Source organism: Diadema setosum, chromosome 1 (assembly GCF_964275005.1).
Source record: "Diadema setosum chromosome 1, eeDiaSeto1, whole genome shotgun sequence".
Lineage (NCBI taxonomy): Eukaryota > Metazoa > Echinodermata > Echinoidea > Diadematoida > Diadematidae > Diadema > Diadema setosum.
Window position 1 is genome coordinate 25,109,747 of NC_092685.1, and position 26,320 is coordinate 25,136,066.

The 26,320-nt window shown below is 39.1% G+C and overlaps 1 protein-coding gene across 1 annotated transcript; it reads right to left on the reverse strand.

Annotated features, from left to right (window-relative positions):
- Positions 1-719: 719 nt before the first annotated feature.
- On the reverse strand, positions 720-23,373 carry LOC140228837 (protein max-like). The gene is made up of 5 exons (XM_072309113.1): positions 23,285-23,373; positions 23,155-23,193; positions 8,489-8,596; positions 3,175-3,298; positions 720-1,766 (listed from the first exon to the last, which is right to left on the reverse strand). The coding sequence occupies exons 1-5, from the start codon at positions 23,321-23,323 to the stop codon at positions 1,525-1,527; spliced, it is 552 nt and encodes a 183-aa protein (XP_072165214.1). The 5' UTR covers positions 23,324-23,373; the 3' UTR covers positions 720-1,524.
- Between the last annotated feature and the right edge of the window lie 2,947 nt (positions 23,374-26,320).

Below are 26,320 nucleotides of genomic sequence, written 5' to 3' on the forward strand. Positions count from 1 at the left end.
TGATACTGATGTGGTGTGTAAGTATTATAACACCAGAAATTCTCGTGAGCATGAAACTTTTGCAAATTTTGTGAGGGGTGAAGATTCAGGAAAGTAAAATGCATGCGAGAGTTTTTGTCTGCATTGAATGCCAGTACAATGCTGTACACCATGCTAGTACGACAGTAGTAGTAGTAGAATGCATACTACAGTAGTAGTGCACATTTGTTTCTTTTTTTTTTTTTTTAACTGCGTGTGTTTAGTAGTGCACATTCAGTTTTGTTGTGTGCTTAATATCAAGCAGCAGTGTGTTCAACAAATCCCTGTATAATTAGTACATGTAGTATACTCACAGTTCTTTTCATGGTAGGCAATTTGCGACAGTTTCATGCCATGAAAAAGGCCATTGGCTCCAATTCGCAAATGTCTCCGGTTTTACAATAGGTTGCCCACGGTGAATACTATACCAAAGGTAAGGGGGCAAACTGCTTCTACACAGTGCATGGAAACAGTGGTACTGTTCAATGTATGGTTGAAACAAGAATACCGATCTAAAACAGCACATGCTCTACTTTTTGGCATTGTGTGGCCATAAGAAGCTGGGTACTGTTGTGTACAGCATATAATTCATTTTGGTTTTATTTTCAGAAATATTTGTACAAATGTGCAAACAACGCGCCAAATTAATATCTCCTGAAGACGAACGCAACCAACTTCTCCTCAAAAATGAGAAATCAAAAAAAATGGTACTTGTGTCTCATTCAGTAAGGGATTTTCAAAGACAAATTCAACCACTCCTGACATTCGTCTTTTTTTTGTCTGTACCATTTCATGAAATACTACCCTTGTGAAATAGATAGCGTATACAGTAGCTGTCTACATCTGCTGCCCCATTTGAATTGATAACCCAAAAAACAGAAATACGCACTAACCACCTACCACAACAACATCTCTCGTATCCATCTGTCCGACATGAATGAAGGAACAATGCATACGTAACAACTCTAACTCTTTGCATCAGGCATAATAGACAGAAAAATGCCCCAAACACACAATAAAAACAAATTGTTAGGTACTGAATTGACATAAGCCACTTTCTAACAATACCAACAAAACCCTCTTCCCCCTCCCCCTTTTATTTTCCTCCTTTCTCTTCATGGTGTCCCCGAACAAAGTCATCTTCTTTTCCATGCACACAGTAGTTGTCTGAACAAGGAAGTTACGAACATGCTAATATACCTGTCTGTATATGAAAATATCACCGAATCCACGCCAAACTTTCTTTCAGAGTTTCTCTTCTATCAACAGGACAAGGGGTGCAAAAAAAACCCAAAAACCGAGAAACCAATGACGAAACAAAACATGGGAGGGGATGTCGACTCACTTCCTAATTGTGTATATAGGTCCCACAAAGTTCTTGACATAAAAACAGGACAAAAAGACGAGGATCTAGGAATTTCAATGACACAAGAGAATTATGTAGGAAAAAAAAAATTGTTACAATAAGGTTATAAAATTTCCAGAAATAAAGCATTTCTGTTTGGATCATCTCTTTTGAGTGTCACTGGCAACCTTGTGAGATTTGGAACCACTATCCGAGGCGTCGCCCGTCTTTAATCGTTTGCTCCGCGCCTTGTGACTAGCTTTGTCGGTGGCTTCCGAGGAGTCAGTGTCCGAGTCCGAACCACCGTCGAACGCGGAAACGGGTCCGCCCTTCCTGTTGGTGGCCATCAGAACGCCGTTGGTCTTGCCCAACTCACCCGTCGTGGCCCTCTCAAGAATGCGAACTGAAATAGAGAGGGTTGACATGAGAAAGGCGTTACATATATATGGCACACAAGGAGGTGAGTTTTCCCCCGGTCTCTTTACTGAATGACCCTTCCAAACTGTTACTTCCTTAAGTCTGTGAATTAGGCTCCTGATTAACTAATGGACATCTGAAGAACAAGGCACTTAATTAAGACCCAATGAATGCCGGAGTGGTGGTTAAAGGGATGGTACGGTATCGGTGGAGATGAGAATTGGGCTTTTTACTTTTTGCGAGATACCAAGAAAACACTTATGATATAGTGCAGAGCATACCATTTTAAGAGGAATTCAAAGTTTATTTGATGAAAATCGGGTTTGGAATGACTGAAACATCCAAAAACAAAGTAAAACAAAGCGACCGTAATAAAGTATGGGTCCCACACTTTATTAGAATTGTTCTTTTTTGGATATCTCAGCCATTTCAAAACCAATTTTCATGAAATAAACGTTGAATTCCTCATAGAATTACATGCTCTTTCATATTTCATAAGAGGTTTCTCATTATCTCGCCAAAAAATGTTAGAAACCTGAAATTAGGTCCCAACCAAAACTATATGATCCCTTTAACTTAAAATGGGCCAATGCTAGTGCATGGGGTCTGTATCACAACTACAGCATACAAAGCTGCATTAATGGTTCCAAATAAAAACTTCCAATATGGCAGCATAACATTTCCATGAATATTGAAATGCGATTTCTCATTTGTAAGTTTATGGCATCCTATTAGATGGAGGTCGTGTTTTGTTGTTGTTCTTCTTCTTATATGTTGTTATAGGGGACTGGCCATAAGTTGAAACTCATTTACATAACAAGGTATGATATATTGCATCCAGTATGCATTATCAAAAAATGTTGGACTTTTAGAGGAAGGGAGAGAGAGAGAGAGAGAGATGAAGATATACCATCTAAAGTCCTAATGTGATGACGTGATGATTAATCCTTTCGGGGTGTTCCATATTTTAAAATAATAAAATGGTCCACATAAACACTGGTTAGTAAATGGTGATAATGCAATCATGTGACCAATGCAGTTACATGTATATACCCTGCAGTGAAGTCACAAGGAAACATAATTCCAGAATTTGACTGGCTGCCAATGAGACTAGAATAAAATGAGTATTTATCCAGACCATATAATATACAAATATTGCCTCGTCAACAAATGTAATCCAACATTGACAGTCCCTTGGGAGTCATATTTTCCCCATGAGTCATTTTTCTCCCTCAGTGCAGAGTGCTTCGGGAAAACATAATCTCTTTGGGAAAATATAACTGTAGGGATGTCAAATGTTATATTACACCTTTGATAATGCAATATATCTGTACAATAATATGAAAAATACACACCAATGTAGAGATGCATCCTGAAAATCAAGTGGTACTCACTTTGTTGTTCTAGAGTTTGGTTTTGCTTCTTCAGGTCGTCAATATCTGACTGGTGGGAATTATTTTTCCTCCTCATGAACTGAATGTACTCTGTTGCCTTGTTAAGAATCTGTGCCCGTGATGCCTATACATGGGAGAAAAATATCCCAACAGTGACAAATAATGGTAGATAAGTGAGTTAGCTCACTCAGCACTGATAAATTCAAAATTTTGACTCACCTGATAGAATTATAATTTTGTGGGTATCTCCTCTACCAACTGGAAGAAACATCCAGAAGAAACAAAACATATATTCACAAGTAAAGTGCAAAGATTCTACTCTGAATTTATTTCACTGGGGTTCACTGGAGACTGGCCTGAACATTACTGACAGTCAAGATTGTGTTCACTGTAAATTTGAAGAACATCAGCAATAACAAAAAAGAAAACCACATGTGTGGAGAAACAATATTTTATGTCAATATATTTTCTTGCTGGTTCAAATTCTTCATTTCACTGTTATTTGATTTTCTGCTTTGCTTTGTGTTTCCTTACACTTATTTTACACAACCACTTTCTTTGTTCTTCTTTTAACCCACATACATGTACTATTCTAGTATTTAATCTAACGGATAACACATCCACGTAACACATAAGACACATTAGTGACTGTGTCTTAGAGTACAACATGGAATAAACGGAGAAAAAAGACTTTATCGGAGGAGTCATTCAGACAAGCTCAATGAACTCATCCTCAGAGTTCTACAATACATGATACTCAGTACATTAAATCACACCAATATGACTCGATTCTCACAAAAGCGAGGTAAACAGATACCCGAGCAAATTGACTGCAGTGAGATGTTGACTTGAATGCTTCTGCCACATCATATTGAATCTGTATAAAGTATTTTGCCAGTAGTTCATGACCTTCCATCTACATTTCAATGAAGGTCAATGACCCTGGTCACTGACCTTAGGATTGACCTTTAACCCATTGCACAATGGGAAATTTTCTGGACAGTTTATCTTTTCCCATTATACTACATAACATTGCCAGTGGACTTTCCCAGTGGATGTTACAGCCAGAAAATCACACTTGCGTATCGTATCAAACTTTTGGTGACCTTTGACCTTGGCCCATATTGTAACAATGTCATTCATCATATTACCATAAAAATTGCAAAGGCATGCTTCCTTAAACACACTTTTCTCTTATTTATGGTCAATCCCCACATTGGTCCCTAGGATAAATACCAGCCCAGAAATGACATGAGACCTATCAAAGTACACACTGACAATTGTATCCCTTGGTATGTGTAAATACAGATACATAATGCCATAAACAATTACTACTTCACGCAATAATAACAAAGCCAGGCCCCTTATAGATATATTCATATATCAGGGCTGCACACTGGCGCCGGTCCGACGGTCAAAGACCGGTAAAAGTCACTGTCGGACCGATAACTTTTCAGGAAATCCACAAGTTACCGGTCCGACATGACCAGTAAAAAAGAAAAAGCATTGGTGGGGTCAGTAGAAAGGAAAAGAGCAGCCCCGATCAGGAAGAAACAGAATGCACGATATCGCACTGTTCAACAAGTTTTACGCAAGTTTTCGTTTATGTCTACCGGTGCATATCAATTTGTACAGTAAACATAGTTTTGAGCACTAGCAGTCGACCAGTTACATTCGCGCTCGCTTGCGCATTTGGCGCTGCTCACGCACTGCCATGCAATGCAATACATGCAAAGCAAACGATGCAAAGCATGTACAGTGTAACTGCTTCTCGTTTGCTTGCGATCGGTGGTCATGCCAGACAAGAAGCATTGAAAGAAGCGCACGCATTTCTGGGTCATTTTACTCATGATTTTTTAACGCAAGATCGATCCGATCGCGATCCCGGCTTCGCAGCAGCGTGGCAGTTATGTTAGAACTAATTTATTTGTGTCGATTTTTACAAAAAGTAAAAACACATTCGATATTCAGTGATACAGTAAATGGATCTGATTGCGTTTATTTTCATTTTGCACAGTCATTTCACAAATTGATATTTTCATTCGCTCTGAATGTTCTCATAACGAAGATAGGCGCAAAAAAGATCACGAAATCGGCCCTTCCGTGTACTTTTTAAGAACGCATGCACAAAATGTGAAGAGATAATACGAGGGAGAAAAAAAAATCATGAAATCATGGCAGTCCCGCTTACATATTTCAGGTAGAAATCGTCCCAAAAAGGATCATGAATTCGACCGGCCGCGTCGTATCTTCCAAAAGATAATGTACGAAATGCGAAGAGATTATAGAGGAGAAAAAGAAAAAAAAAAAAATAAAAGACACATTTTGGTGAGTGCATCATAAACGATTACAGCCGAATAACAATTCATGAAATCAATGCAATCCCGTTGAAATTTGAGGAAATAATAGGCCCAAAAAAAGGATCTTGAATTCAGTCCTGCATGCCATCTTGGTTATCAAAAACGCATACACTAATGCGACGAGATTATCGGGAGAAAAATAAAAAAGACATTTTTACCCTTCTGGTGCGTGTATTACAAAAGATTACATCCGAAGTAATTCATGAAATCGCCACAATCCCGCTGATATTTGAGGTAGAAATAGGCGCAAAAAGGATCGTGAATTCGGCCGTGTCGTATACCTTGTAGATAAGAACGCATGTACGAAATGGGAAAAGATTAGCGGGAGAAAAATAAAGGACACATTTTCACCCCTTTTGGCGCTTGCATCATATAAATTACAGCCGAATAGTAATTCATGAAAATTTCGCAATCCCGTTGGAATTTGAGTAAACAATAATAGACACAAAAAGAATATCGAATTCGGCCCTGCATGCAATGTATAATTTTGAAAACGCCAAATACGAAGAAATTATCGGGAGAAATATAAAGAACGCATTTTCAACCCTTCTGGTGAATGTATCACAAAAGATTACAGCCGAAATAATTAATGACATATAAATCATCGCAATCCCGCTGATATTTGATGTAGAAATAGGCGCTAAAAGGACTGTGAATTCGGCCGTGGCGTATAGGCATGTACGCAATGCGAAGTGATTATTGGGTGAAAAATGCAGCACACATTTTCAACCCCTTTTGGCCCGTGCCTCATAAAGATTATAGAGCCGAGTGATAATTAATAAAATCATCTCAATCCCGTTGAAGTTTGAGGAAACGATAGGCGCAAAAGAATCATGATTTTTGGCCGTGTCGTGTATCTTTTAAGAACGCATTTACAAAATGCGAAGAGTTTATCGGGGAAAAATAAAGGACACATTTTCAACCCCTTTTGGCGCGTGTATCATAAAAGATCGCATCCGAAGTCATACATGAACTCATCGCAATCCCGCTGATATTTGAGGTAGAAATAGGCGCAAAAAGGATCGTGAATTCGGCCATGTCGTATACCTTTCAAGAACGCATGTACAGAATGCGAAGAGATTATGGGGAGAAAAATAGAGAACGCATTTTCAACCATTCTAGCTGGTGCGTACATCACAAAAGATTACATCTGAAGCAATTCATGAAATTGCCACAATTCGTCTGATATTTAATGTAGAAATAGGCGATAAAAGGATCGTGAATTCGGCCGTGTCGTATACGCATGTACGAAATGCAAAGAGATTATTGGGAGAAAAATACAGGACACATTTTCAACCCCTTTTGGCCGGTGCATCATAAAGATTACGGCCGAATAATAATTCATGAAATCATCGCAATCCCGTTGAAGTTTGAGGAAACAATAGGCGCAAAAAGAATCATGATTTTTGGCCGTGTCATATATCTGTTTAGAACGCGTTACGAAATGCGAAGAGTTTATCCGGGAAAAATAAAGGACACATTTTCAACCCATTTTGGCGCGTTTATCATAAAAGATTACTGCCGAAGTTATTCATGAAATCATCGCAATCCCGCTGATATTTGAAGTAGAAACAGGCGCAAAAATGATCGTGAATTCGGCCCTGTCGTAGAACGCATGTACGGAATGCGAAGCGATTATGGGGAGAAAAATAAAGAACGCATTTTCAACCATTCTTGCCGGTGCGTGCATCACAAAAAGTTACATCCGAAGTTTTATACGTGAAATCGCCACAATTCCGCTGATATTTGGAGGTAGAAATAGGCGCAAAAAGTATCATGAATTCGGCTGTGTGGAACATCTGTAAGAACGCACTTACGAAATTCGAAGAGTTTATTGGGAAAAAATAAAGGACACATTTTCAACCCCTTTTGGCGCGTGCATCATAAAAGATTACAGCCAAAGTAATTTATGAAATCGTCACAATCCCGCTGGTATTTGAGGTAGAAATAGGCGAAAAAAGTATCATGAATTCGGCCATGTGGTGCATCTTTTTAAGAACGCACTTACGAAATTCGAAGAGTTTGTCGGGAAAAAATAAAGAACACATTTTCAACCTCTTTTGGCGCTTGCATCAGAAATATTACAGCCGAAGTAATTTATGAAATTACCACAACCCCGCTAATATTTGAGGTGGAAATGGGCGCAAAAAGGATCGCGAATTCGGCCCTGCATGTCGTGTACCTTTCAAGAACGCATGCACAAATGCGAATAGATTATCGGGAGAAAAATGAAGAACCCCTTGTAGCGCGTGCATCAGAAAATATCACAGCTAAAATAATTCATTAAATCGTCGCAATCCAACTGACCACCAAGAGCAGATTACGCAGCAAGTTCGTGTGCCGATGTTTAGAAAAAGTCACAGACGCATTTGATACAATCTGATTTTGTTCATTATCATTTTACACTGTAGTTCACAAACAAACATTGTAATTTTTCCTATCTCTTTTTATTTTTTTGTGCAATAAATAATGCAAGTTAAAAAAAATAATAATCTGTAAAATGTACATGGGTGGGGGGGGGGGTATACGTCCATAAAAAACAAGAAAATAAGTTTGCAAGTCATTTAATGTTTTTTTAGGTTGTTGTTGTTGACCGGTAAATTTTCTGTTCGGACCGGCAAAATATGGTAAAACGGGGCATTTACCGGTCCGACAGAGACAGGTTAGACCGGCAGAAAAAATGGGTTAGTGTGCAGCCTTGCATATATGCAACAAAAATGATGAAAGAGGGGAACAAAAACATGCAATCGATGGCAAGACAAACTATCACGTTCATTCTGTCAGCAAAGCTTTCCTACAGATCTAATAACTCGGAGCGTTTTGAGCTGGAATTTTCCACTGGCAAGGATTCCTGAGTATAGCCCTCCCCCCCCCCCTTCTTTCTTCAACAAGATGAGGCTGTTTTATGCAACTCTTAAAAAGGGGCTAATGGAATGCATTAGCTGATGACCCACTTTCTCTCCGTGCAGGTTCGGCACGGAGTCCCTCAGCATGCTGAAGCTGTCCTTGATGTGATCCCTCCGCTTGCGCTCTAGCGCGTTGTGGTGTGCCCGCTTCTCTGCCTGTAGCGAGAGAGAGAAAAAAAAGCAGACATCCATCGGAAAAAGTCAAATACGTGGCAGTTAAGTGAGAGAGAGGCTGCGTGGAAGCACACAAAAGTGACAGCCGTAATCATTGAAAACATTTTTATTTCCTTTTTGCATCTATAGTTAAACCCACCTGTCATTGGGGCAACCTGTCAATTGATGAATATTCAATATAGGGTTTTGTTCGGGATTGACAACCACTTTACCAGGTGAGTCAACCCATACTCCCAATACAGTGCATAGGCAGTCGGTTCCTCATACTGCTATGGTAGTGAAAGTTGACATTGGTATTGACTTCCATGGTAACACAAAATACAAATACATGTAGAATAACAAAACAAACAATGAGTTGTTGTTTTTTTTTTACCACATATGATTGTACATATAACACATAATTTTACAACCTTTTTTTTTTCACCATTCTCTTGACATTTTAAGCCTTTCTAAGGCAAAGGTCATTCAAAGAAATTATCTTTTATAATGAACCAAGCAAACTGTTCTACAAACCTATACAAGGCATAGATTTTACAGAACAGATAATGAAACCTTATTTGCTCAGCTCAAATAATCAGAAACTTGTTTAGAGATGATATCTCATATGTAATACATAATTATCCATTTTGAACACAAACACAGACACACACACACAAAAAAAAAATACATAGTCTCAGTACAACAAATCATGATGCAGAACATATTATCAATTTTTTTTCCCCTCATCTTGCGGAATATTTTTTTTTTCTTTACTTCAAGGTTGATAACGATAAACTTGGCAGGAGGCGCCACACTGTTTGCCTTACAGCCGTGCTCGATAGTGCGTGAGAAACACCATAATGGGAATAATGGATGAGAGATTATAACAACAAGGATGAAAATGAGTTAAAAGCATGACTCTCCAACAAACTGCGATATAATATAAATACATGTATGTTGCCTCTGGCACTGCATCAACATCCTGCATATTCCATTGACCAGCCCTCTTTCTGCGCAATATTGTGGGGAAACTGTTCTAAACAGAAGAAAAAAAAAAATGATGATAGTGAATAAATTAAAAAATAAATATTAATAAACAATGAAGAAAAAGTACATCTCAAGTTGGCAACATTTTTTCCCCTTGATGTTACTTCATTCAATCCATCAACCTCTGGGCAAATTTTGATGGAGATAGGATTGTATTGTGATCTTCTCCTCTTCAAATTGGCAGCTTTGAATTTAATGCGCATCCTTCATTGGTGAAAGACTTATTACGGCACTATATTTTACAGGTTGATTAACTGATTTTTCCAGAAAGAGCTCTTTAGTAACTACCGGTATGGCCTTCACATTCAAATTCACCATTTAAATTTTTTATTTTTTATTTTTTTTTTTGGGGGGGGGGAACCAAAAAACTAATTTCATCACTGTTATGCATGCAGCCATATCACCATACAGTGTTGATTATATGCTATCGACTAAGTTGGAAATGGAGGGCAAAAAATAAACTTGAACTTGAACTGGAAGTATAGTAATTATGATTAAAACAGAAAGGCCACTTTTAAGGCAAGTGATACATTCACTGACTTCAGACCATACACATTAATTTTGTCTTGATGTTTGATCTGTTCATCTACTTTCCATGATACATTGTTTAAAACTCATGGCTTAGTAGGCTTAAAAATCCTCCTGAAGGTTTTTATATTGCCTTATAAATAGAGAGAAGGTGATAATACCTTGTATATCAGTATATAAATAGAGCACTGCTCTCTGGAAAATATGGTTTTAATGCTCTCGTACAAGTACAAGTAAGTCAAGGTATCCCTCCCTTTGTATTACACAAAGGCAACAACTATTTTCTATAAAGACATATGAAAAAGAAAAGAAAAAAAAATTTGCTTCAATGACATTCAGCTGTGACCTATATTCTCTATTGAGGCAAGGAGCTACAAACGTTTGTGGCTCCATGACTGAGGCAAGCACTGCCCTTCATTTGTGCCCGAGTAGTCCACCATACCATGCATTGAATACACAACAAATGTGCCATTCTGAGTCACGTCGAGCTGAAGCAGGGTTTCACATTCAGAAATGAGCTTGTCTGTAAACATGTTTTCTTACAAACTTCTTTGCTAAAATTGACTTTAATTGTGTTTGTTGGTTGTTTGTTTGGGTTTTTTTTTTCCGTAGTGGGGACACAAATCATATACCTCTCACAAATACTTTTCAAATCATTGAATGTCTGATTTAGTGTTCCAGGGCTTGACACTAACTTTTTTCTCTGCTGGCCCCCAAAAAGAAATATAGTGGGCTGAAATTGAAGGAAATTCAAATTGCAACTGATTGACGAATTGCCCTACTTTCACATATCTATGTAGACATCTAGCAATTTGTCAATCAGTTCCAATAAAAACAACTTGATGCAAGAATTCCATCAAAAGGAAAATATAGAATTTCATTTTGAATTTTAGTTGCCTGATCGGGCCACCAAAAATAACCATAATGGAACTTTGGTGGCCCGACATTAATTTTTTAGTGGCCCCTGGTCACTGGGCTACTGCTAACGTCAAGCCGTGTGTTTCCAATTGGCGTTTGCTTGACTCCAAGTGTCCTTTTGCGCTTGCCGAATCGTTTGACCTTTCAACACAATGGAGGACACGGGAGCATAATGCTTGACCTCATATCCATTGCCACAGTGGTGAGTGCATAATTATGGTGTGCATTCACATGTACACTAGATAGTACTTTCTGTCACATGTAATCAAAAATTGCATGTTTGATTGACAGTGCATGATGTTTGTGCCACTGCTGTGCATTCAACATTGCTGAAATTCAGTGGGCAAGACTTACAGTACCGTTATTTTCACATGTACATGTACATTATCACTTATATTCTTGTATTCATATATTGTAAATATGTTTATACTCTCATACCCCGAGAGGGGGTCGATAGAGTCAATAAAATCTTACAAAATCTTACCGTAAAGACCAATTCAATTAGGGTACTCTTTTTTTATCATAATTTCTGACTGGGGACATCAAGTATGCCTAACAAAAGATAATTAATGCACTGACATAGCAACGCATCTGGCTCATTCATTGCATAACCCATTGAAAGTGCTTTTGTTCTTCTTTGAAAGCCTCCCAGTTACGGCCGCATACCGGTAAGTTACAGTGCTCTGAAGTCGGATTCATCTAAATCGGTGTCTGTGAATACTCGCAAACTTTAAGCGTGCTCAGAAACTTTTATACCGAGACATACATTGTACGTATATGGGTTCTTTGTTTTTGAAGTCTGAACCCCTTAACAATCAAGCGTAAGCTCTGATCTGCCATTGATTCTTGAAATCAAATTTCCCTAACAGAGCATAAATCCATTTCTTTGTGAGCTTGTGTGTGCAAGCGCGCTGGCATAAATGAAAATCCACAGCTTCCAGAAACAGCAGTTTGCAACACACAATAACAACTGCCAGTGTCATATGATACAACTCATAGTTTGTTTTTTCCACATTGCTCCATTTTTCCATTCCCCCCCCCCCCCAAAAAAAAAAAAAAAAACCAGAACGACTGAAGAGAGGGAGGGTCACGGAACCAAAAATGGGTGCAGGTATACAGCTGAACCTACAGCACCAGAAATGGCTCAGTGGTTGGATGACAGACTGGACATCACACAGAGAGGTCAGTGGAGACCCACCCCAAAAAAGGTTTGACTGGAGGCAGTGGGTGTGACCTCCACGTAGAGTTCATCGCAGGGTCAGTCTGGTGAGCTTCGGTGGCTCACTCCATACTGGCTCACAGTCAATGACTACTATATGACAGGAAATCAAACACACAAGCTGACAGCCTTTACACACAATTCACAGAGAATGGGCTCGTGGCCCGGCATGCGCCTCTGCATCTGTGTATCTGTGTGTGTGTGTATATGTGTAGGCGTGTATGACTATGAGTACACATGCTTGTTTATCAAGTGATGCATTATTATGTGTGCTCACTATTGACACGGGGGATGATGAATTTGGGGAATAAATCTTTCATTTTCAAACGAGATCAACAAAGAACCTACAAGGACTGCATCATTAATCAAACACAATACAGAGTGTGACACAATTTTCCCTAATTCTGCTGGATGAGAACAATGAAGTTCCTGAGGTAAAGCCCACGATTGTAAAGTGATTTCAAACTGGTTGCATGCTTTTGCATGTCAAAACCATCAATACATTGTATAAGGGAGTTTTGACACTGTTTTGATCTACATGCCAGATGCACCTTTATACATGCAGTTAGTGCTCCTCCTGGTTACCGTACTAAAAACAAAAAACAAACAAAAACAAAAACAAAAAACAAAAACAGACACACACAAAAAAAAAGAGATTTACAAATACAGAGTATGAGTGGAAAGCTTTTTGAATGCTTTGCACTGGTGACTGGAAGCTGAATGAACATATGTGAGATATGGTGTTGGGAAACAAGTTATCTAAAATCACATTACAATACAGTACATATTTTTATCACTAACAGATACTGTACATATGTCAATACAAGACCTGTTCAGCAGTTTATGGCTCTCCTATAAACACCAAAATGCAATAGGGCCTAGAACTTTAGTGTTAAAAATGTGACTGAATCAGAATTGTTGATCAGTTAATATGTATTACATACTTATCACAACATACAATAATGTGCTCTTTGTATGGCTTTGTTCTACAGTGGTTCAATAACCAACACCCCCCCCCCAAAAAAAAAACACAAACAAACAAACAAACAAAAAACCAAACAAACATACAGCTCACTTTATCAATTCATTCACTGACGAGTCCCTGCCCCTGCCAAGGTTGTTGGTTGCAATATCGTGTCCGCACCCCCCCTCCCCAAAAAAAAAAAAACAAAACAAAACAAAACAAAACAAAACAAAACCCAACAACAAATGGGAGAAATCTATTCTTAGTAAAGTGTCAGACTGTATTTCATGTGCTCATTTCTTTGCTGTGTATTCATGTGCTCATTTCTCAGCAAAGACTTTCAGCTCAAGTGCCTAAATTGCAGATACCACATGACACACTGTACTTCACAAACACACTGCAGTTCTACTTGACCATTATTTGATAAGAAAATATCTACTCTCAAACCATTCAACACTGGCAAAGACTAGCTAGCAATTGTACATTGTACGTCTATCATAAGATGATGAACTGAAATCGCTCCTTTACCGATACATGATACTTGCTAGTACAGACACACTGGCTCCACATTTCCACAAAAGACTGGGTGAAAAGCTGTAAGAAACCTTATCATGCTACCCTCTGGAAGGAAATTCATTATTCACACCTGGCTGCATGACCAAACCAGCTTCCAATTTCACACGTAACATAAATTTTTGAGTCACAAGATATAATTTACACCAACATGACGAAGTTTTGAGAGAAGAAATGATGTCAATTCATTCATTAAAACACGAAACATACTGATTTATACCGGTGGAACTCTGGTAATCATCTACAGACAATTTACAGGCAACAAGATTCATTACTCTTCTCTGAAAACAAACTCTAAGCTAAGTAGTGCTTTCATTTCATATCCAATTCTAATGAAAGTGCCACCTTCCATTCTGTTTATCTAATTAATGTACAATAATTGGGTCTTCATTCCTACAAATGTACTAAATAATCTCTGGGGAAAAGTTCTGGAGGTAAACAAAATGCCCTTTTATATATCACAGAAAAAAGGAATAAGGCAGCATGGTGATATCACAACCAACAAACTACACATTGATTTGCTGCCTTGAGATACTAAAAAAGGTGATACACCAATTGACTTACTACAGACATTCAAATTGCAATCAGTTTAGTATTTTACAATTTTGTCTTAACTTGCTCTTTTGCTTATCTTATACCATAGCTATTTTGCTTGAGGGTCCACAAAGCTGGTATTTTTGTTTTTTCCGTCCCCACCAAAACAATTCTACATTGTTGAACCGTGACAAAGAGAGGTAGGGATATGAAGACCATCCATCTGCCCATTCCCCCCCCCCCAAAAAAAAAAACACCCTTCATCTACAATTCTAATGCTTTAACCCTTCAAATCCTGGGGTTAATATACATGTAGCTGGAGAAATTATCTTGTTCTCAATAAATATGCAAACATCTGGGAATCTTACCTTTGAACTGGAGGAAAATCTAGGTGGAAATAGTTAGATTCATTCACTCTGCACGCTACCAGGAAATCTGAAGCAATTACATCTATATCTAATATTCCAGGATGTGCTGCCAATTGACAGATCAGGAGCAAATTTAGTGATTTTGAGGCCATTGGTTACTGTGCAACTGAAAACAACAGTGCCTAATCAAAATCAGGCTCATATGAGAGAGAAAACTCATTTAGCAGCATGAAGGGAGAAATTTTTGCACTGGCATTCAATACAAACAGTGTAGACAAGATCTTTCGTCTGCATTTTAATTTAGCGAATCTTGGCTCTCGCAAAGAAGAAGAAGAAGAAATGCATACAAACATTCCTTGTTTTTATACAGTGGTTAAGGATGAAGAAGAAAACAACAACCCCAAAATGTTCAGACATCCGTGTAATCAGAGATCGAGGAAGGATGCACGGTATTTTTGGCGAGCATATCTTTAAGGAGCTAGGAGCTGCTAGGAGGATCCAGACACAAAAGAAGTCTGGAAGACAAAAGCAGACAAACTGAGCTTCCAGTCCTCTCGACTAAAAAGAGGAGCTTCAAGCATTAAAGCCATCGAGTAACAATACACGCTTACAAGAAAGAGAGGGAAAATACTGTCTGCCAGTGTACGAAAATAACTGGAGCGTTCTGGACAGGTCTATAATAACAAGAACTAAAAAACAACCCCTACCAATAACTATGGGGAAAGAATAAAGTGAAGGTATCGAAAGGTTAGAGTGTCACCAACTGTTCACTGAAATCAAACCTGTACCCATTTTTTTTTTTTTTTTTTTTGGGGGGGGGGGGGGGGGGGGGAGAACAAAAAAAAAAAAGGGAGATAAGCATCACATGAAATCAACACCATGAAACAGGGACAGGACCGAGAGAAAAGGAGCATATCTAATCAAAACTGGCATGAAGAGACACACAATGGTTGAATAGACCCAAAATGGGCTGTACAATGCACTATGTGAAATGTTCAATCCCTGGCACAACTCTGAATAACTGAACACTAGCATATTACAGAGGGTATAGGCCTACATGAATTGTAGTTTTACAGGGCTGTACAGCCCTTGTTAACACATAAGTACACCTTTATACATTTACATCTTTGTTATCTATAGCAATTACATATGGTGCCAACAGCAAGCATAACCTGTTCGCTAAGCCATGAAGGGCATGATTACTATATGCCCACATACTGTAAATGCACAAATTTTCATGGTACATTAATATTTGTGCATTTCGAGAACATTTGGCTAGCACAAATTTTAAAACCCATGAAAATATCTTCACAATTTTCTCTGCACATTTTGAATGGGCTGACAATCATGCAGTGCGAATTCAAGAACCCACAAATATGTTTTTTAGTTGGTCAGCACGAGAAAATTAATCTCATGAAAATATGGACATTTGTAGTAAATGCTCTTTTCCATTTCTCCATCTAAATGTAATGACAATCATGCATTACCAAGGAGGTTCAAGAGATAGTTCACAACAGTCTTATAACCCACATTTGATGCTGCCACTCAAAAATATCTGAAGTATTTGGCAAACTGGACCTGTCTCATGGATTGGAGGAGATTCATGTCTCATTACATGATGACCGCCACTCTCCGAGGAAGATACTGTAAAACGAGGAATGTTCGCGTGCATTTTAATTTTGCGATTTTCGCGAGCGCCAAGATTTGCGAAATTAAAATGCAAGCGAAAGTTCTTGTCTATACTAACTGTACTGAATGCCAGTGGCAGTTTGTGAAAATTTCATGCCGCAAAAAAAGCCGTCTGCTGAAATTCGCGAAAAATTCATGCCGCGAATATATCACGTTTTACAGTATGTCTCCATGATGGTAATTACTTTTCGCCATCTCTATATGGATATACAAGATGAGCGATACACAATGGTATGTAAGACAAGGGGGATGCACGAGTAGAAATTGTGCAATTTTGTATGAAATACAAATCGAAATTACTCAATTGGACATGGCTGGGCACTAACCCGACATATTAATCTATAAAGAACTACATACTTGAAGATAATACAATATCAGTTTGATTTGTGGGAAAAGTGATGCAATTGGCTTTCCCAGCAGTTTCAAACACTTTGATTTACACTTCTGCGTATATCCAAGGACAAGATTGATTCTTGTTTTCATTATGTTTCATCATTACGTGAAATCTCAGATCATTTGATGCATAAAACAAGCAAACTTTTGCCGTTACATGTTACATTTCAAAACGAATCTTTAGATTGCTCAGAAATATGGCAGCATCAAACCCCCAACATCAAAGGCACAAATGCACCAGCGGAATTTTTTTGTGTGGATTCTTTCAAAGACTGACTGACAGCTGCTTGAAGTATTAGCCAGTTGGAACTCGATCTCTTTGACCTCCTTGATATTGTTAGTCCGCTTTTACACATTCACATTTGTACCTCCCTCCTCCCCCTACTTTTCTGCTGCAAAGTCAGTGAAATTCTACTCAATTTCAAGTTGAGTCTATTAAAGCAATCAAGAATATCTAAGACTTTGTGCAGTGAACCATTCTAAACAAATTTCAAACAGTTCCCAACAGTGCACATGTACTTTGGCTTTCAACCTCACTTGGAAGTATGAGCAAAAACATGTCCGGTCATGCATGCAGCAGACCATGTTGTAAGCAGAAAATACGAACAGACCTTTATCAGCCAAGGCTAATATTGACTGAGCCGATGTGTCATACTGAACAGCGAACAAAACACGACTCTAATAAAAAGTCATCTCTGCTTTTGAATATCCTCTCCATTGATAAACAACTTTTATGCCATGCTTCAATGGCAACATTCCTGGAAAGGGATAACAGTTCCGATGCTTTCACTTCGGCATTATGCTCACCAAACTTTACTCAGAACTTAAATGCTTATCCTAAAGTACACTTTAAGTTTCAAATTGCTTGCTGCAAAAAGAAAGAGAAGACAAGGATGAACATTAAAATGCAAACAATTCAATAAGGTCCATGCAAACACAGTAGCACACAATGCACAATATAACTCTTCTCTCTTGCTGGGAGAAATTGTGCACATGTCATTAGACTGCAACAAGTACTTTTTATGTAGCCTATTATGATTAGTATCTTAGCTTCAAGGCATTTATAGCAGGACACCAATGACTTATGAGGGTTGACATCTTTTACAGTCAAATACGATCATGATATGTAAAAACCGACTTTTCCTGCCAGCATTTTCATTCCACAGGTATATTTTATGGGCCTCATAACAAACACTTGCTACTCACTGGAAATGTTCTTACCTCTACTGCACCAGTTATCCAAGAAGACATTTGACATAACAGGGCATAATAAAGCAATTTATCATGCAGTTAATTCAATATCGTATTCTATCTTCTTTCTACATGACAACTGGGCGTCAGCTCTAAGTACCTTCCGGTATACATATTTTGCACGCTAAATGAAAATCCCCTCCTTCTTGCCAGAAGAAACCCTCAAGGGCCAAGAAGAAGGTGATGTACTGTTTTGGTTCTGCTGTTTTAGTTTGTAATCTTTTGAAAAGTTCTTTGCTGAAAACCTATAAGTTCAAAGCCAAGTTTGGTCAGTTTATGCAGGGAGGTGGGAACCCACCTCCCTGGTTTATGCACTTACAGTACTGTATATGAAGATAATACAAATAAACTGGTTAAGAACTTTGAGGGGGACTAAGGGAGCAGGTGTCACCATTGTTTTCTGACTTTTAGAAGTATTTCATTTTTTTAAAATCCCTGCAAGTACAAGGAATATTGGTAGCACTAGGCATGTCTTCATCAGCCCAAAGTTCAAACTAGCGGGATATTTTGCGGTCTTGGAAAATAGGCCGATACTGCGAATGTGCGTCTTCATCAGCTCGGACAGCCCGCTTGGGGAAATTAGCCCGAAATTTGATGCATGCGCACTTTGAATCATTACTCTGCTTTACTCGTAGTTCGAAAGTGGATTTCCCCACGCAAAATCTCCTATAATCACCGTACGTACGATACTACAACCAGGGAGGTGAGCAGTACAGCATATTCTCCCCAAAGGGATATCACTAACGCTACTCTTTCTTCTGTCCAGTGAGACATCTTATATGAAATTAACGATTTGCAGAGTTTAAACGAGTTGTAAATACACACAATCTACAAGAATCTTCAGCTTAGGTAGAGTGGACCAGAAAAAGAAGTACAAACAAGGATAAAACAGTCAGCATGCACGGTATTGAGTTTTAAGAAGATGTCAACAACAGTAGACCTAGTACACATATGTGATCCTTGAATACAACACCGTGTGTGTGTACGTGTACAGTATGATGTACATGGTCACTATAGCTTGTACATGCGCTTTCCAATAATTCCCTACAGCCAGCCGACTAACCAGAAGCGCGGAGGGATCGAGAAAATTTCAGGCTGTCAGATGGAGACGCACCCAAAATATTGCGCTAGTTCACGAATTAGCACGCTCATTCACGAACTAGCCCAAGATTTCTTGGGATATTTTCCCCGACCAAAAAGTGCGCTATTTGCATCTTTACCACACAAATAGCATTAACACATAAATACACATAACACACAAATACATTAACTCACCAGTTGGTATGAGTACAAGACGTATTAATGCATACACTGTACATACGTATTACAAAGACCAAACTTAAACAGTGACTACCCACCGCGACATACCGGTACTATTATATTTTACATAGGGTTTTGACTGCCCATGGTTAAATACATTAGGGAGATCTTTTTAGAAAGAATCCCATCAGAAAAACATAAAATAGCTACAAGAAACATACTACCTAGACTCACTCAATAGAAAAGTTAATGTCGCCAAAATGTGACAGCGAGATTCCATCCATTTCAATCATATTCACTGCTCTGGTGTAGTGGCAAGCATTATATTGCGCTTCACTCATTATGGCTAAAAAAAAAATAAAAAAAAAAAAAAGAAAAAAGAAAAAAGGTGATGTCTTGGTTTGTTCAGTTTTTGCATTACCCGTAATGTACCTCGACCTTTCAATTCCAACCTGAACTCCTCTTCGAGTACATATCATAGACTGATGTCCCATTGGTGATGTCTCTTTTCATAAGTTCATCCTTTGACCAAGTTTGACTGATGCGACTATCGACCACACCTTTAAGTACAGTTGGTCTTTCAAAATATTTGAACCCGACCTTGACCCAGTCCACCCACATTAAGTTTAAGGAACAAGGAACAAGCTCTATGACAAATTTAATTTGATCAACTGTTGCATTGTCCTTGAAGTAAAATTGATTTTGCTGACATTGTTTTGTACACACTGCAGTCTCAGCAGTAATGCAGTCCCACCCCCCCCCCCCCCCCCCAAGTCCAGGAGAATCAGAGCATACAGGTATCAATAGCACATTATCATTATAATGTTGCTCGGCAACATGCAACTTTAGGCAAACAAATAATGCAACCAACAGGACCTTGGTCATGATATGCATGATTTAATCTAAAAACTATTTGCCCGCCTCCTGGATACAGTGTGTTGGTATATGATTGATAAACACATCTACATGTACCATGAAAATCAAGCAATATCATTTCAGCACTTTTTTTTTTTTTAATTTAGTGTGCATGTGCCGTATATTCAATGAAAAGGGTATGAAAGAGACACAATTTTCATTCCGCCCTATGACATAAAACCCTCCATATTTGACATCAAACTTATTCAATCCATTATTTATACACCCATGTTCCACATTGATGAACCAAGCACTCTTCTTGTTTTTAGGGTTTTTTTTTTTTACTTCCCTACCACATTTGAATCAAAATACAAAAATATTTGCAATGCAAAACATGAGAAATGTGCATTTTGAGGTTTGAGGAGTGGAGGGAATTGACTGGTTCTGGTGTGTTGCATATCTGCATGTGTGTGTGTGACAGAGCAAAAAAAAAAAAAACAACAACAAACAAACAAACTATGCGATAGAGACTGTTTTTTGTTTTCATCTAAGTTGCCAATTTTCCCTTGTCCCCACCACACACCAAATTATGTATGGTTTAAAGTCATAACTGCGTGTTCTGCAATGCCTGCATAAATTATATTCATAATCATCTCTCATACATGAAATTGACTTGGCAATTGTAAGGGAAATGGGTAAAGCCTTAAACAACTGAATGATTCTTGTTAAAGGCCACTTTCTCCCCATGCAACTCTATCCAAATGCATTCAATACAAAAATGATAGACTTTTCTTTTTTTCCTGCTAAAATAAATGTATGTTTGCACAACATTCAAAATACCCCCAGGAAAGACTTCCTTATGTCCCCTTCCCCACTATTAGTTTCCCATACCACTCTAAACCACCCTACCCTTGATGGCTACCATAATATGCACGGATGCACACACTCCCACACTTTTGGCAAGGGGTGGGGTATGAGTGGAGGGGGTACATTTTATAAGTCTTGCCCCTAAAAAAGAAAAATAATATGGGGCTGCCATCTCTCTCGCAATTAGCACAAGACTCAAGTAATTCACCAACTTTCTGGGTAACTGTCTCACTCTGATGAAAAAATTCTCACGTGGAATCCCCAAAACAAAAAGTAAAAAAAAAAAAAAAAAAGATGTCCCCCAAATGCCTGATAATCCAAACATTCAACATGCCCAAGCCTAAACTGTCCAGATTTTGAACATGCACTCTCTCTCTGCATGTGTTGAAATCTTTAATAAGTATGCACCAGCAGAGTGCACCATTTACAATGTAAAATTGTCAAAAGTTTCCTCCAGTGGAGAGGGGGAGGGGGAGACACCCCCATCCCCCGGCCCACCATTGCTTCAACCCCTCAGGTTTGGTCGCTCTCTCCCTCACAGAGTCTCACTCCAAACTCTCACTTGAGGAGGTTGGCAGCATACAGCACATAGTTCTTATACAACAAAAATACAACCAACATTTCTTAAATATTCCTGTTAATATTTGCCAAATTCATGAAAATCACAACAAAAAGAGATACCTGCAATTAGACTTCTCTCTACTGACATAAAAGGAGTCCTAATCATCATTCATAAATCACCAGGCAGCTCATGACCACTTTTCCTCTGACTCCAACCCATTGCCATTTCTTAAAATTAGTCCAACTGATCAACAAAACATTACTGAATATTTACAATCAAACTGTCAAATTTTATGCATGATATGGTACTTAACAGGCATTGTTGTTCCATACGGCATATGACTGTAGTCAATAGTAGACCGAGTGCAGTGCAGACACAGATCTAGCTACTCTTTTAGACTAGATGTTTATCTACATGGTAATTTGCAATATCAATATTATCTAGATAGTAGAAGTCTACGCAGCAAAATTACCCCGGGTACCATGCACGTGTACAATTGTACCTGGTATGTGTACAATATCAAATCAATATGACAACAAAATAAATACATAACGTCATAAGTATTGTTTCTAGATGGTTTTCTAAGCTGTACAGCATACAGCATACAGATAGTAAATTACATTATGTCATGAGGATTTTTGAGAATTTAATACAATAATTTATTTCATTAACAATAATTAATGTTCTTGAATCTCGACAGCACTCCGGCACCGTCTCCTGCAGTGCAGACACAGATCTAGATACTCTTTTAGACTAGCTGTTATCTAACACACGTTACATGGTAATTTGCAATATTAATCTAGATAGATAGACCCTAGTGTCTAGTAGAAGTCTACGCAGCAAAATTACCCCAGGTACCATGCACGTGTACCATGTTTATGTGTACAATATCAAATCAATAAGACAATATGACAACAAAATAAATACATAACGTCATAAGTATTGTTTCTAGATGGTTTTCTAAGCTGTACAGCATACAGATTGTAATTACATCATGTCATGAGGATTTTTGAGAATTTAATACAATAATTTATTTCATTAACAATAATTAATGTTCTTGAATCTTGACAGCACTCCGTCTCCGGCACCGTCTCCTCCTCGTCTGCAGTTTAGAAGATGCTGTGGCCTAAAAGATTAGTATAAAGTAACTTGCCCTTATCGGCCTTTCATTATTGTGGATATTGTAAAATCAAGAGCAAATTGTGATTGACTATGATCTACTGTATTTTCGGCGATATTACACTTCCTACATCACGTACATGTGCATAGACAGTGTTTCAAGTCGACAAAGGGTGCAGGTCGACTTATCGAAGTGATACACGTCCATGTGGGGCTCAATGATACAGCTACTCACGCAACTGCAATAGCCAGTGTGCATAGCAGTCAACGTGCCGCGTTGCACCCTTTCGGTTTGGCGAAAAAACACATGCGACCGACACACAGGGCTTCAATCTGTGACAGTACTATATACGTACGTAAGTGCTACGCGAGATCGAGAGAGGCCACTCACCAAGCTCGTATACACACACTAACCTGTGAACGATGGTCCTGTTCGCTCTCATTGACATCCTCCTGGAAAAGATAAAAAAGCAACTTTGTTTAATGCATTGTAGTGTCACAAACCCACGATCCATAACATTCTCTTGTGCATCACACTACTTACATCACTTTCAACATCAATGTCTCTTTCGTCGTCGCTCATTTTGGAACTTTATACGTCGTTTTTAGATCGCAGTCAGCGCAGATTTGCACGAAACACTGGCAATATGGCGGTATAAACAACGCCACGCGACTTACCCACGTGTGTTCAATGGGCGGAGCTGTCTCATATCAATCCGCAAATAGCATTACAGCACAAATTCCTCATATTATCTTTTAGATTTGAGAAAATCAATCTGTTTTCATTGTGACATATAATAATTGGCTTAAAACTGCAAAAAATTACATATCTTTGTCGTAAGTGGATTGCATTTGCGTGTGTTGCTGGGACTAATTTGTTTCTATGGTTGTGGTACGTCCCTACGAGGGGATTGTAAACATGTTGATGTAAACAAAGTTCACAGCACGCACGGCACTAGCACTGCCCTTTGCTTGCAAGGTTGCATGCATACAACATTGTAATATGCCCACGTACGTGTGCAGACTTGCATGCATTCTAGCATACCGATAATCGAAACACATGCGTCATTTGACCATTCGATATCAAAATAGGATGGTTAGGGAATTTTTGAACAAATTGTGCACGCGGTAACTTTTTCGTTCTTTAGATCGCATTCGCAACGGGAAAGTCTTTTCCATAGAGCTGTTAGAGCTCTATGGTCTTTTCTGACATGTCAGTTCAAGGCAAGGGTACAATGGACAGCGTACGGGACCTTGGCGAGGGGTGGGGCCAGCGAATCATGAAACCTTTGTTTCTTCAGCAGCTGAGTTCAGTGTCGGCATGCTACCAAAGATGTAGTGTACGATGCTACTACGTTCTCTGAGTAACAATTAACAGGCTGCCACCTACGTAACGGTGTTCCCGTAAAATTTCAGTCGAGGGAAAGTGAGTGGTAGGTCCATGGTAGGTATCACCAAGGAGGTTTTATACATGGAGTTCACTCTGGCTGTAATTATTCAAACAGTTTTTTGAGTTTGTAACAAATAAAGACAGAATAAACTGACCAGAAAGAATATAAATTATTAGTGGAAAAGTGAGCAAAGAAAATGGGATTCCATCGGGATTCGAACCCGAGACCTCCGGATTGCTAGACCGGTGCTCTACCGACTGAGCTATAGAAAGCCCTAGTGCAGTGTTCGTCCCAGAAACCCTTAATTCTCAATGCTCGGGTGGTCAGAAGCTATAGCAGTGTGTTTGTGTGTGACACACACGCACACACTTGAACCTGGCATAAACCCGAAGGATAATTCAACTTGGGGATAAATGCGAGGGATCACCGAAGTGATGCAGCTTTTTGAGTTTGTAACAAATAAAGACAGAATAAACTGACCAGAAAGAATATAAATTATTAGTGGAAAAGTGAGCAAAGAAAATGGGATTCCATCGGGATTCGAACCCGAGACCTCCGGATTGCTAGACCGGTGCTCTACCGACTGAGCTATAGAAAGCCCTAGTGCAGTGTTCGTCCCAGAAACCCTTAATTCTCAATGCTCGGGTGGTCAGAAGCTATAGCAGTGTGTTTGTGTGTGACACACACGCACACACTTGAACCTGGCATAAACCCGAAGGATAATTCAACTTGGGGATAAATGCGAGGGATCACCGAAGTGATGCAGCTTTTTGAGTTTGTAACAAATAAAGACAGAATAAACTGACCAGAAAGAATATAAATTATTAGTGGAAAAGTGAGCAAAGAAAATGGGATTCCATCGGGATTCGAACCCGAGACCTCCGGATTGCTATATTCTTTCTGGTCAGTTTATTCTGTCTTTATTTGTTACAAACTCAAAAAGCTGCATCACTTCGGTGATCCCTCGCATTTATCCCCAAGTTGAATTATCCTTCGGGTTTATGCCAGGTTCAAGTGTGTGCGTGTGTGTCACACACAAACACACTGCTATAGCTTCTGACCACCCGAGCATTGAGAATTAAGGGTTTCTGGGACGAACACTGCACTAGGGCTTTCTATAGCTCAGTCGGTAGAGCACCGGTCTAGCAATCCGGAGGTCTCGGGTTCGAATCCCGATGGAATCCCATTTTCTTTGCTCACTTTTCCACTAATAATTTATATTCTTTCTGGTCAGTTTATTCTGTCTTTATTTGTTACAAACTCAAAAAGCTGCATCACTTCGGTGATCCCTCGCATTTATCCCCAAGTTGAATTATCCTTCGGGTTTATGCCAGGTTCAAGTGTGTGCGTGTGTGTCACACACAAACACACTGCTATAGCTTCTGACCACCCGAGCATTGAGAATTAAGGGTTTCTGGGACGAACACTGCACTAGGGCTTTCTATAGCTCAGTCGGTAGAGCACCGGTCTAGCAATCCGGAGGTCTCGGGTTCGAATCCCGATGGAATCCCATTTTCTTTGCTCACTTTTCCACTAATAATTTATATTCTTTCTGGTCAGTTTATTCTGTCTTTATTTGTTACAAACTCAAAAAGCTGCATCACTTCGGTGATCCCTCGCATTTATCCCCAAGTTGAATTATCCTTCGGGTTTATGCCAGGTTCAAGTGTGTGCGTGTGTGTCACACACAAACACACTGCTATAGCTTCTGACCACCCGAGCATTGAGAATTAAGGGTTTCTGGGACGAACACTGCACTAGGGCTTACTATAGCTCAGTCGGTAGAGCACCGGTCTAGCAATCCGGAGGTCTCGGGTTCGAATCCCGATGGAATCCCATTTTCTTTGCTCACTTTTCCACTAATAATTTATATTCTTTCTGGTCAGTTTATTCTGTCTTTATTTGTTACAAACTCAAAAAGCTGCATCACTTCGGTGATCCCTCGCATTTATCCCCAAGTTGAATTATCCTTCGGGTTTATGCCAGGTTCAAGTGTGTGCGTGTGTGTCACACACAAACACACTGCTATAGCTTCTGACCACCCGAGCATTGAGAATTAAGGGTTTCTGGGACGAACACTGCACTAGGGCTTTCTATAGCTCAGTCGGTAGAGCACCGGTCTAGCAATCCGGAGGTCTCGGGTTCGAATCCCGATGGAATCCCATTTTCTTTGCTCACTTTTCCACTAA